The 13450-nt window shown below is 38.9% G+C and overlaps 1 protein-coding gene across 1 annotated transcript in view; it reads right to left on the bottom strand.

Moving 5' to 3' along the window:
- The window catches only part of LOC126406518 (collagen alpha-1(XIII) chain-like), a 349158-nt gene extending 336833 nt beyond the window's left edge, over nucleotides 1–12325 (bottom strand). The window contains exon 1 of the mRNA XM_050070828.1: nucleotides 11581–12325. Coding sequence (XP_049926785.1) covers nucleotides 11581–11883 — 303 coding nt within the window. The 5' untranslated portion in view covers nucleotides 11884–12325. The remainder of the gene's footprint in view (nucleotides 1–11580) is intronic.
- Between the last annotated feature and the right edge of the window lie 1125 nt (nucleotides 12326–13450).

The raw sequence follows: 13450 nt of genomic DNA, 5'->3' as shown, positions 1-13450 counted from the left end.
CTGTAGCCTCCCTCCGCTATAATAGAGCAAGTTCTCCCTAAAAGAAGAAAAGGAGACCTGGAGAAACAGCTCCGCCAAAGAGAACTGTATTGGATTTATTACCTACAGACCCAGGCCCCCCCATGGTCTCAATGAAGATTTTTCTATTAAACCTTTTTTATAAATCATTACATTTGAGGTTTTTCTCTCGACATTTATCATTGTGATGTACTTGTTTATTTATGTATAGAGGTTAATCCTCAATGTTACTTATACACACCCTTTTTTGGTAATTTGGGTGTTCATTCCTTATTGTTCTTTTTTCTCTTATTTTGTAGGGAAGGGGAACTGACTTACTACTTCAGTTTTAGTGGCTTAACAATGATGTCCCAGAAATGAGTAGCCAGATCAAGAGGGAAGAGAATACCCCTTCTCCCCGTTTCTTTCTGTGTAGTCTCTTCATATATATATTTTATAGATTTATTTTTTCTTTTGTTCTGGCTCTCATAAGAATTAATTTTGAATACTTAAATTAATTTTTTGTCTAAATCTTCATATTTGGGTTCTAATATCATTTCCCTTTTTTGCATAGGGAAGGGGAACTTGATTCTTCATCAACTGACAGCTTTAGGCTGCCTCATTATTATTCCCCAGACAACCATAATATATGTTTTTTCTTACATTTTTGGAATTATTATTATGTCATTAGTTTTGTCCTTGTTTGAGTCACTTAAATTTTCTTAGCGGAGATTATTTCTTTTTTGTTTACACAGGCCTTTATTTATTTCGTTGAGACGGGTTAAGCCTCTTATCAAATTTGCAGCTATTAAACGACAGAATCCCTATTTTTATACTGTACATGTTTTTTGAATTTTTTTGGTATTTTACTTGTATATTGTATGAGTGCCATTGTAATCATCAGCTGTATCTGCCTGTTTGTCTTCGTCTTTTTGACCACACCTATGGGTGGATCCTCAAAGTGTATATGATGAACACCTGCACACACTTGTCAAATCACTGACCTGACAAACAGCCCGTTTGGGCTCAAAACGTTGTCTTTATCTATTATCTATCTATTATCTCCTTGAATACTGTGGAAATTGGATTCAATAATGATTGATTACGGCATATGTTTGCGGGTTGGGCAGGGTAGACTGGTTCTCATTATGGGCTGGGTTGGTGCGGGTTTTAAAAAAACCCTGACCTGTGTATCAACACAGGGCAGAGTCTCTGCAGAAAAATACACCACCGCACACACTGAGAGTGGGTCAGAGGTGATGACTTAAAGTGGTGACTGCTTCATGGGTCTATACTAGGGATGTTCCTAACATTTTTCCTGGCATTAAAATCATAGACTGTAAAAATAATGGATGTAGCTACTGTGATGTCACCCACTGAGTCATATAAAAATTTGTGGTTGTTAGGGTAAAATATGAGTTTTGTCCCAGTGTAGACATACACTGGAGTTCTGCAGTTCCGCTCACTACGGGAAGCCAGTGAACACAATCATGTTTTTTGGGGATAGTTTTTCCTTATCTGCTCTGAGGGTCCATGGACAGAGGGATGTTGTATGCTGTAAAACCATCAGAGCAGGAGCAATTGCTCTGAGGCAACAAATTACAACAAATTAATTATTTCTTCTATGAAATAAAATTTCATAGAAGAAATGGTCAAATATGCATTGAATTTACATTAAAATAAGAATTTACATTGCATTAAACGTGCACTAGGTTGCATTTAACATCATGACTATGATGTTCAAATGTCAGCTGTTTATCACCAGTTTTCAAATGCGACCTCCTTGTCATACATTCTCGTGTCAGCACGGTGGACGCGGAGCCTCCAAGTATTCCTATGAGACCGCGCTGAGCAGGTTTTTATCATGCAGCAAAGCGAGACGGTCTTTGGATAAATGCGACAAAATCATCACTTCCAGGGAGGCTCAGCTTCCCTGGGACCTAATGGAGCGGTAGGCGGGAGAGGACGCTCGGTGTATGCATGATGATTGGAGGAATTGTCTAAAAGGCTGAACCCCTTTGTGATTGACAGTGCTTCTGAAATACACACCTGCATCGTCGCATTTCGAGCTCAGTCCCATGCGGAAATTTGCGAGTGGAGTCTTCTGACAGAGTGCCGTCCGGAGTTCCTTATTTCCATAAGCGATATAGCTCACTTAAATTAAATCTTCCTTTTCTAAGTTACTGCCTCGCTACAATATGACAAATTTTATTATGTAAACTTAAAGTGAGCTTCCCCTGTTTGAAAGACCAGCAGCCGCCACCACTACATCTGAGGTAAATTGTGATTTGTGATTGTGGGCTTTATGATTAAAATTGAAATTGAACAGAAACTCGAAATACTGATTTGTTTGTTATAAAATGTTATGTGTATTCGTAAACATACATTGACATTTTGTCAGTAGTACAGCTCTTGTTGGGACTGTAATGAATGCAGTAGTGTTGGGATTCACAGGACCACAGATGATTTATCATTTGGTAAAATTATCACTGATTTCAAGGCTTTTTCCTCTACATGCTCTTTGTCTTTAAACAAAGAGAGCTAGGTGGCACCCATCTCCACAGGAGGTCTCACCTCACACCTCAGTGAGACTCAAGTCCCAAAACTTGATTGGACAAGACCTTTTACAGTGACATGTGACTCTGTGATGTCACAGGCATCTGTACAAGATCTGCTCCCTTTCACAGATCTTCCTCTTCTTGCCCTGGAGCTTCAGCAGCTCCCACCTCCTTTTTCCGGTTGGGCCTGGAACAGCAGAGGCCCAAACTGTGGCTCCATAGCCCAAACCACTAAAGGGAGGGCAATTGATCACAGACTCTGTTGCAAACACAAGGTTTGCAACCAGCTTTCCAGCAACAAGGAACTAAGTGAGTTGTCCTAGTAGGATGGAGGATGGATGTGGTGAAGACGCAATCAAAGGAAACATTTATATGGACACTATTCCACTATTCCATTCCACTTTTGACACTCATCTTTTATGGACTATGAGTGGACATTTAACAGCAGTACAGTTACAATCTGACAAATTTACTTATATGTCATGTTAATACTTTTTTAACATTTTATTGATTACTGACAAAGCCCTTACAGGCCTTGCTCCGAGTTATATACCACATCTTTTATTGCCCTATGTTCCCTCTTGCACCCTGAGATCCTCGTTGCGAGGTCTTGATTAATTCACAAAGGCCTTTGCAGTTAGAGCTCCACGACTTTGGAATGAACTGCCTGAGGAGACCGGGGGCTGTTTTCACAAACGTTCCTAGCACCAAGAGTTGCTCCTAGTGACAAAATTCCAAGAAAATTCTTAGAATTGTGACGTTTCCTTAGAAACTCCCCTTAAAGTTAAGACTAGGTCCTTGTAAAGATAAAAGTTACTCACATAGCTTAAGCAGAGGAGAAAATGGTGGAAAAACAAAGAGGTTGGAGAAGTATTCTCCAAACATTGGATGACACTGTGTAAATAAAATGCTACAGAGTATAATATTTGTGGTTGATCTCATTAGGAATACACACAAATTTCCCACCCAACGCAATAACATTATAACGCCAGAAAAAAATGATCACAGTAGTAGGATAATTAAGAAACTGAAAAAATGCCGGAATGATGACTTGAGTCTGTCTTAAACTACCAACTACCAAATATATTGGGGTCCCCGGGGACCCCAGTCAAAAGCACTAATTTTCACCTGTGCAGTTTTAATAGATGGAACTATTTATTGCGTTCATGTTTGCCATTGGTCCTTATTTAAAGTATCACATGCTATCGGGGGGGTTAGGGCACTCTGTCAGTCATTTTTAAGGAGACAGCAAGGACGACAGGAGACCTAGATTTCCTCATGTGCTCTGCTGAAGACCGTAAATCTTGCTCTTCCTAAGGTAAGATGATGTTCAAAGTCAAAAATACAATGTATAAATTCATAATTAAGTGTTTCATGACTATCAGATTAATTATTTATGTTCTATTATTCAAGATAAGACTATAAAATAGTGTGTCATGATTCATGCATGTGATTGACATGCAGTCAGAGCATGATCAGGACATGGTCAGAGTGTGGGGGAAAAGCACAAATGTATACATTTTTGCAGGTGCAGAGAGGGAGGTGGGGGGTATGTAAGAAGGATTTGAGGTTTGCTCTGTTTCTCAGAGCTCCCGGATGTTTGGCTGTATTAAATTTAGAATATATCTTTATACTATAGTTTTGGGTGACATCCGTGTTTGTTTTTTAGGCAACAATGGCAAGCAGATCAAGATTAGCCAGATTTACTGCTGCTGAAGTTTTGAGACAAATTGTAAATGAGGAGAGTTCTGAAGAGAATGATGATTCAGGGACTGATTATGAGGATCATGTTTCAGAGGCTTCTGAATACAGTGACACTGAAAATGCACCTGAAGCTCAATGGAGAACACTGCATACTGGCTGCAGATACAGCCACACTCCAAGCCCCAATCCGAGCAGCAATGGCCATCATGGGAGTGGGGAAAACTCCACCTGCTGCTATGGACGTCCAACATTCATTTGAAAAATCTACTTGGAAAGGGTGCTGCCTTTGCTCCAGAAGTACAGACAGGAGGGCAACAAATGTTTGCTCCTCCTGTCACATGCCAGTATGCCCTGGGCACAGCATGAGCCAAATTGTGTGCTATAGCTGCCTGTAGTGTGCAGTGTTCATGAGTTCTATGGCAACAGCGTTCATTTATGTTACTGTTCGAACTGAAAATTTGAAATTTGAATTACAGTTATTCAACATTTATTGTTCACTGAGACCAAGGTCTTTTGTACTTGTACTTTTGTTTTGAAAGACAGAATTACAAATGTTTAAGTATGAATGACTGTGGGTTTATTTTACTTATTTTACACTGGGGTCAAAATGACCCTGGTTGGTTTCACGATATATAACACAAACAATGTTTACTTGAAATTCCTGAAAACTAAGTGATACCAGAATCAAAGGAGGGTTAATAGGCTTTTAAGTACTGATGTGTATTGCACTTGGGATAAAAGCTGCAATTTTTATTAAAGAAAATATATATTTTCATTTCACAAAATATGCAAATTAATTGAAACTTATATGATAATTCAGATGGCCTTAATTACATAAGTAATAGTGTTTTGACAACAAATAACAAATAATACACAAACAAATAATTTTGCTATGATGGTTGTTTCCCACAGTAGTTTAATCTTGGAGTCCCCAGTCGGTAGTTACTGTATGTAAAAAATGTTGGTAGGATGAGGGTTAAACATGGCTTAATAGAGACAATTTCAAAAACAAGTACAGAAATCGGCTTCATTATAACTCACAGCATTCACAGATAAACACTTTTTGTCTTTATCTGGACACATTTTCCACACAAATACAACATGCTAACGTTATTAGCACCAGCTTATGGCATTTTACATTGTAAAAATTAGTCTAGCAGCTAGCAATCTTTTCTTCTTCTCATATAAATCTAGGGACAACAGCAACATTTAACGAAGGTAACTACATAATTTTGCTCCATTACAACTCACAAGGTTCACTGACAAAACAACTGTCTTATCCACCTTATTCCTACCCTCCATGATACCTTGCATGAATTATGTGTGCAACTTCCGGCGTTGAATTGGAACCGCCGATTTCCAATGGTAACAGTTTGTTAACAGTACTCTATTCTTCTTTTCAAAAGCAGTTGGGAAATAAAACATGGAATACACCACCTGTTATAGCTCAAACAGGATAATGTGATCATACCTCTGCCAACAGCCATCTCAAAGCATGGTTTTTTTTCTTCTTTTCAACCGAACACGCTGGAAATTAGCTTGCCTTGCTCCATGAAAATATTGTTAATTTTAACATGGCTAGCTTAAGGTAAACATTTGCTCCTTCTAAAGATGATTTTATGATGGCTCCAACACAGAAGTATAAATTCCCCATAAGGTAAAAGTGTCTGTTCCTTCCTTGCTAAGAGTTGCTCTGAGAACTTTCCTAAGTCACTCCTAAGATAGGACTCCTTACTAAAAATGTTTAGGCCAAGTTAGGAGCTCTCTGTGAGTATTCTCAGAATGTTTGTGAATACAGACCCAGGGCAGCAAACTCAGTCTCATCTTTTCTTTTTTCTTTTTTAAAACCAACTTTTTAAAAACTCCCTTTTGGTGATTTTATCTGCTTTATTACTGTGTGTTTTACTCTGTTATGTGTATTCTGTTTTTACTGCTTTTATCTTGTTTTATTTGCTCTGTATTTTATTTGGTTTTGTAAAGCACTTTGTAACTGTGTTTTGAAATGTGCTATATAAATAAAGTTTATTATTATTATAATTATTATTTTGATTTTGCCTAGTTTATTGTTTATACCACTCATTCATAATTTGCTCATCACTTGGGCTGGGTATCGTCACTGATTTCCTGAATCGATTCCATTTCGATTCAGTGGGTCTGGATTCGATTCGATTCGATTCAATCCGATCCAATATTAATTTGGTGTCTGGTGTTTGGGGAGCCTGTTATTGTGTTTTTTTTCCTTTTGTGGTGGTTTGGTGTTGTTGGAAAATGGGAAATTCAAAAAAAAAAAATTGCCCCTTAACAGTTGTCATGAAAGGGGAAATTAGCCACAGAGACCAAACTGTTCTGTGTTTTGCCTCTGTAAACATGTTTATTTCTACTGTAAATTTGGACATTTTAACATGGGGGTCTATGGGGATTGACTGGCTTCTGGAGCCAGCCTCAAATGGACATTCAAGGCACAGCAGTTTTTGGCACTTCAGTGTTGGCTTCATTTATCAGCCACGTGGTTTAAATCCTAGTTTAAACTTAGACTAGTCGACTAGCAAGAAAGGAAGAAAACACTCAGAAAACAGTCAAACATTGTCCAAAAAATATCACATATAATATGAGACATCTGTAATTGTTAATTATATTTTTGAATAACCAAATGGTATTTTAATGCTGCTGAAATGTGTGGCATTTTTGCATAGTGCATTATGAACATTGCACATTATTCTCCAAAACCTGACACCAACTCACTCAATAAAAGTTAACAAATAGCATTTTTTACTGTGTAGTTAACATCCTATCTTGTCTATATTCAAAAACACACACTAAGTATCTCTTGCGTAGGTGTGCATGCAAATTGACACATATGTTCAGGTTTGTTGGGATCATCTGTGTGCCCAGAAGCACCTCTCGCATTCAGCCTAGCATGAAGACAGCCTGCCAGCACGAGTGTGTGTGAAGCTTGACAATGGAGGGATGATGCACACTGTCAAACCCTATTATTTGGTAGTTTGGTTAGAGCATTTTACTACTCAATAGCCTAAACTTTTGTAATTGAGTTTCGAAAAAGCTCCTTTATTTGTCATTTATTTATTTGTCACTGTAAATGTTAGCATATTTGACTAAAAAGGTTCTGTGCAACAGGAGATGGACCATGAACCATTATGAGTATGCATGTAGGCTATTACTTCATGTTTAAGCCTTTGATTAGTAGAATCTTAATGCACTGCTGTGTTAACAGTTTCCCCCTGCTTGATATCCATCTTATCTTACTCTGAGAAAGAAGGCCTATGAGCTTGTTTCACTAAATACTGAACTATTATTTCAAATGTTCGAAATCTAAACTTAATCCAAAATTAATGTTTTGTGTAATGGGTTACATAATTAAAAGCACCAGGATTCCATTTTCAGTGGCTTTCTAATTGTCTCCTAATTTAAAGAAAAGACCAAACCAGCAATATGTTAGTCCATCTCTCCATACTTCTCTATCCTGTCTGTGGCCCTCAGCTCCAAGCCCATTGGCTCCTACTGTAGACATATATCTTTAAAAGTATAAAGTAGTACAGTTGTTCAATGCAATCCCACACCAAACCTCAGTTAAATAACAGGTCCATTACGCGCTTTGCAAAATCAATAGAACGGGACATCACACACCCACTCAACCAATACCTCATCCCATTACCCTCAGGGCGTAGGTACCGAAGACTTAAACTCAGGAAAGCTTGACTCGGGAAGAGCCTGATCCCAGCAGCCATAGCTGCGCTCAACAAAAGATCCTGGTAACTCAAAGTGTCCACCTCTGTGAATGAACGTGATGTTTTGTGATGTTTTGTGATGTCTGTGATATGTCTGTGCCTGCGATATTTGTGATCAATCTCTGTAAATGTACAATTAGTGGAAACAAATTTCCTTCTGGGACGAATAAAGTAAGTCTAAGTCTAAGTACTTTGCAAATATGAATATATATATATACATATATATATATATATATGTATATATTTCCTAAAAGAGCCGATCACTGTAGATTTTACATAATGTTACTCAAACAGGAGGAGTATTTTCAGCGGTGGATTAATCCACATTTGGTACTTTTAGTGAGTATTTGTGTCCGGAGGTCGGTGTATGTGGGATTCAGTTCAAATCAACTACAGTGTGTGTTTTCAGGGTAATGAAGGCACATCCCACTCAGTGTAACAGTGTGACTCACTGATGTGTTTAGCATAGTCTGTTTTAAAATGTGTTCATTATCAGTAATGGGAAACACAAAGCCTCTAAACAGCCTCATATCCAGGCACTCTGTGAACAAAATTTACTATAAACATTATTCATCAAGCTTATAGGTTCTGCTGTGATCCAGATTTGTCTGGAATAAAAAGAAGGAACAACATAGGGCACATTTTCCATAACAGAGGAAACTGGTCATCACTGAAGGGGAGACAGAGGTGGATTCTAGATAGTGCAGGGTGAAATTACCACAGACATCTCTTTCTACAAAAGGACACATCTGTGCTAGTGTCCCATTAATAATGACTATTTATACACACAGAGCTAAACAAAGAGGCAGGCTGTATTTCCCCAGGCCCGTCTGAAGATGAAGACAGAGAGATCCTCCCGACTGGGCCCCAGGAAGGAGCTCCAGAGCCAGGCACTCAACACAGGACTGTATCACCAGCACCTCTGATTGGACATAACTGTGCACCATCAACCCCACTATGTTCTATTTATGATTATACATATATATATATATATATATATATATATATATATATATATATATATATATGAAGAAGAACAACTGTATTGCTTTTTCATTGCTTACTGCTATCTACTCATGGACAGAATATATCCAAACTAATTTGCTCACTCACAGCTAGCATGGCCCTCAGCTGTGCATATGAGCAAAATTATGTCACAAACTGGATTTCAATCATTTACAGTATATTCAGTTCTAATGATTCACAAAGTTTGCTGATCTGACGGGAAGCTGGGGCAGACTGGGATTAGACCCTAGCACTGGGGTTTCCCTACGTCTCACTCTGCAATGCTAGGAGACCACTTTACCAGGAGGAGAGTCAGCAGCAGCTCTGGAGACAGACCTTAATTTAGCAGCTGTAGCAACTTGAATTTAGCCAGTTCAAACCCACACACTTCCTGTTGCTGCCGTTACACAGGTGAAAGAAGTATTGTGAATGTCAAAGTACAGAGGGAGCTGATTTTTCATTGAGAATCAAATACAGTCTTAACAGTCAGCAGCTGAATGTCATTTCATAATATTACTTCATATCAAGTTTAATGGACTTTATAAATTAATAAATTGAATTCCAAATTATGCTATTGAGACAATTGTTCAATGCAAATATTCAAGTTGAGTAATTCAAATTCAATATGGATGATTCAAATTCAGTTTCCACAGACAGACATTTCTGGCCATATGTGCCGCACTAAAGAAGAAGTTAAGAATAGTTAAGTGAGATATACTGAGGTGACGATCTCATGCTTGTGTGTTAAGAGCAACGCTGGAGTCGGGATGTGGTTTACCTACCTTAGCATAAATACTGGAAGCAGGAGGAAACAGCTAGCCTGGCTTTGTCCAAAGTTAAAAAAAAATACACCTACCAACACCTCTACATCTCTAATAGACCAAGACCAAAGTCTGTGCTCACCAACCATATCTGGCAACCAAGCTATTAATAACTGTTGCACAAAGGCACTACATAGAAAGAATAGTTAGTGGATATTTCTGTTGATTGGGGGTGGGGGGTAAAGAACACTTGACCTCATGACCTCAGTTCCTTTTAAATCTTGGCAATTGCCCTGAACACATCTTTACTTCAGCTGAGAATACGTACTTTTCCCAAAATGTTGAACTGTTACTTTTAAAGTGACAATAAAAAAATCATCTGTCAGCTGAACAAATTATCACTTTATATCCTCTGCCAAATATCGAGATTTTTTTTCTTGATGTTTGCTCAGATAATCGACTTTGGCTAACATATCCACAGTTTAATATTTCCATCTTCCCCAACAGGAGGCACTCTGTGCTCTGTCTTCTCCTGGAAGGTGTATTATACTGACCCCAGTGAAAGGGGTCAGGGTGGAGGAGGGGACATTAAAAGTTAGGCCAAAGCAAACAGAGGAAGGGAAATCAGGTTCCCTGCCTGACTTCAATCACTGTGGAAGAGCTTGTTAGGGTAACTGTGGAAGTGGTCAATTAAAGGGCAGCACAGAGTGCCACTTTCAGAGCAACTAATGTGAAAGGCCAGGGAGAGCTACTCACATGTTATCTTTGTGAAGATGCACACATGATGTGTATAACACATGTTCAACTTTATAGTCAAGGTCAGATTCACATTGCGGAATTTGTCAGTCTTTGACAGAAGACATTTTGGTACCACCATCTAATGAGGCACCCTTTGTAAAGACTGTATACGTTCTACAGCTGGCTTTATTGATAATTATTAAAGCACCTATGCTTTAGGCTATATATTAGGTCGCATAATTAATATCCATTAATAGGAATAAGCTTTGGGTTATTTGATTGTTTAAAAAAAAAAAAAAACACAACGTTTTGGTAGGTGTTTACTGTTTCGCTAACACTTCCTAACAGGGCAGCTTTAATCAATTGTTTACCAGTTGTGACTAATAGCTCATTATGATTAATGACAGATATTGTAATGCTTGATAATGAGAAGCCATTAAAAAGAACAACGTTGCCAAAATAAACTAAGTTCTACCAAGCTATTAGATTTCCCTACAAAGATATGTCACAACTTTTCCAAAAGGCACACTAAAATGCAATAATAGTTAATTTGCAGCACATTACCAATTGAGACATAACACAAACAACTTGTTTACCCTCAATCCCAATACCTATACCTATTAAAGACCTAAAATCTACATAAGAATCTCTAACAGTATCATTGGTTTGCTCCAAATTTATTTCGGACCTCCAGCATAAACCAAAGTCCCAACGTTAATAACACCATTAAAGCGGTTATTAATTAGTTTGTTTCTAAGGAGAAAGCACTCCTTCAAATCCATTTAACTTGTTTAATAGGGGCGTTTGAAACTTAGGGGATTTCAAAGAGATGAATATTTATGTTTTCGAATTAATGGACATAAGTGTTTGAAGTGTTTAATAGGCAAATTAAGGATTAATTAAGGGTAACCTATCCTAAGGGGTTGCACCAAGCACATGTGGAATGAGTCTACACTGAAGGTCAAGTTATAGTTCAGTCAAGACAAAGTCAAACAATTCATCTCATTTAAAACACAAATATCATAAGCTGTCACACTGTTGTTTCTAACGACTTTTTTTTGGTGCGCTCACCTCCTCCAGGATCTGCTCCAGTCGGCCCAGGATAACGGGCTCCACCTGTTCTAGAGACAACATCCACGCGGAGAACTGCTGCTGCTCCAGACTTACTACCCTGGACTGGAACTCCGAGGTCCGCACATGATCCACAATGCAAACTCCAAGGCACAGAACACATACCGCGATGCAAATCGTTACGCTCGACAAATCTCTCCAATTTTTCCATAGCGGCGTTTTGGAAGGTTGCTGCTGCTCACCGTGAGTTTTCCTCTCCTCACCCGGTTTACCAGCGACTCCCCACTTCTGAACCTCGTCCATTTTACACCTCCACCTCTGGTTTTATCAACACGGAAAGCCTTATCTAACAGGTAAAGAAGGGCAGAAGAGGAACCCAATCGACCTTAAACGCTGGGGAGCTTTTGAGAGGGTGTATTTCTCTGTTGGCGAAAAAGCTTTGCAGGTATCTTTTTTCTTCTTCAAACTGTCGCGAAACTGTCCTGCTGCACCCAAATGAGTGATTAGTTCTAAGTTAGAATACGAGCCATTTTGTAGCCTACACTGTCATCAGTCGGTCAGTGATGTTCATGATTCACAGGAACGGACTCTTATTCCTCTGTGTTCCGCTCCGTTAGTCTCATTCACTGCTTCTCCTCTGAGCTACCCCACTAAATGCCGCAGGTCTGTAGTCAGTACGTGTCTCTGAAACCCGAAGCGACCTATCTCTCCCCTGCACAGCTCTGCATGCCGCGGGCCCTTTGCTCAAAGTGCATGCTCCTCCTCTGAGAGGCTTTAGGTTGAATGCCGGGGCGGGATTCGTGGCCGTGTTGCTGCCCCCCTTGATATGTGCACTTGGTGAGGGATATTTTTAGGGTGAGCAAAGGACAGTCACACAGCCGCTAAACCGACGGCCTGCCGACAGTAGCCTACTGCTCAGCTCCTGACGAAAACTAGGCATCACTCTGCTTTTTGTTTGCAAGAGGATCTGCTGGATCGTGCTGAATCTGCGCGCTGTACAGAAAACCGAGGTGAAGTTAGTTTGACATTGGATATTCGACGGATATTCGGATATTCATTTTGGGTTAAACAGTGATTTCCACCTCCCTCTCACAGGCAGAAAACAATGAGCAACATAGAGTAGGGCTAATACCCAAGTGGGCCTAATAAGGCACACCTCTTTTTAAATGGGTTTCATGCTCTTTCTATTTTATATAAATTTTTTTAAACAAATGCCATTGGTTTTCAGTGAAAAAAGTCTATTTTCTTCAATAGCTTTCATATTACTGGACCCGGACAACCCACACCAGTGTAGAATGGTTTGTCCAAGTGGGCCTAATAATGCACACCTCTTTTTAAATAGGTTTCATGCTCTTTCTATTTTATATGATTTTTTTTTTTTAACAAACGCCATTGGTTTTCAGTGAAAAAAGTCTATTTTCTTCAATAGCTTTCACATTACTGGACCCAGACAACCCATACCAGTGTAGAATGGTTTGGCCAAGTGGGCCTAATACGGCAAACCTCTTTTTAAATGGGTTTCATGCTCTTTCTATTTTATATGATTATTTTTTTTAAACAAACGCCATTGGTTTTCAGTGAAAAAAGTCTATTTTCGTCAATAGCTTTCACATTACTGGACCCAGACAACCCACACTAGTGTAGAATGGTTTGTCCAAGTGGGCCTAATAAGGCACACCTCTTTTTAAATGGGTTTCATGCTCAGTCTATTTTATATGAATTTTCTTTAAACAAGCTCCATTGGTTTTCAGTGAAAAAAGTCTATTTTCTTCAATAGCTTTGACATTACTGGATCCAGACACCGCACACCAGTGTAGAATGGTTTGGCCAAGTGGGCCTAATAAGGCAAACCTCTTTTTAAATGGGTTTC

This window comes from Epinephelus moara, chromosome 19, assembly GCF_006386435.1.
Source record: "Epinephelus moara isolate mb chromosome 19, YSFRI_EMoa_1.0, whole genome shotgun sequence".
Lineage (NCBI taxonomy): Eukaryota > Metazoa > Chordata > Actinopteri > Perciformes > Serranidae > Epinephelus > Epinephelus moara.
This window is presented reverse-complemented; position numbering and strand designations above follow the sequence as displayed.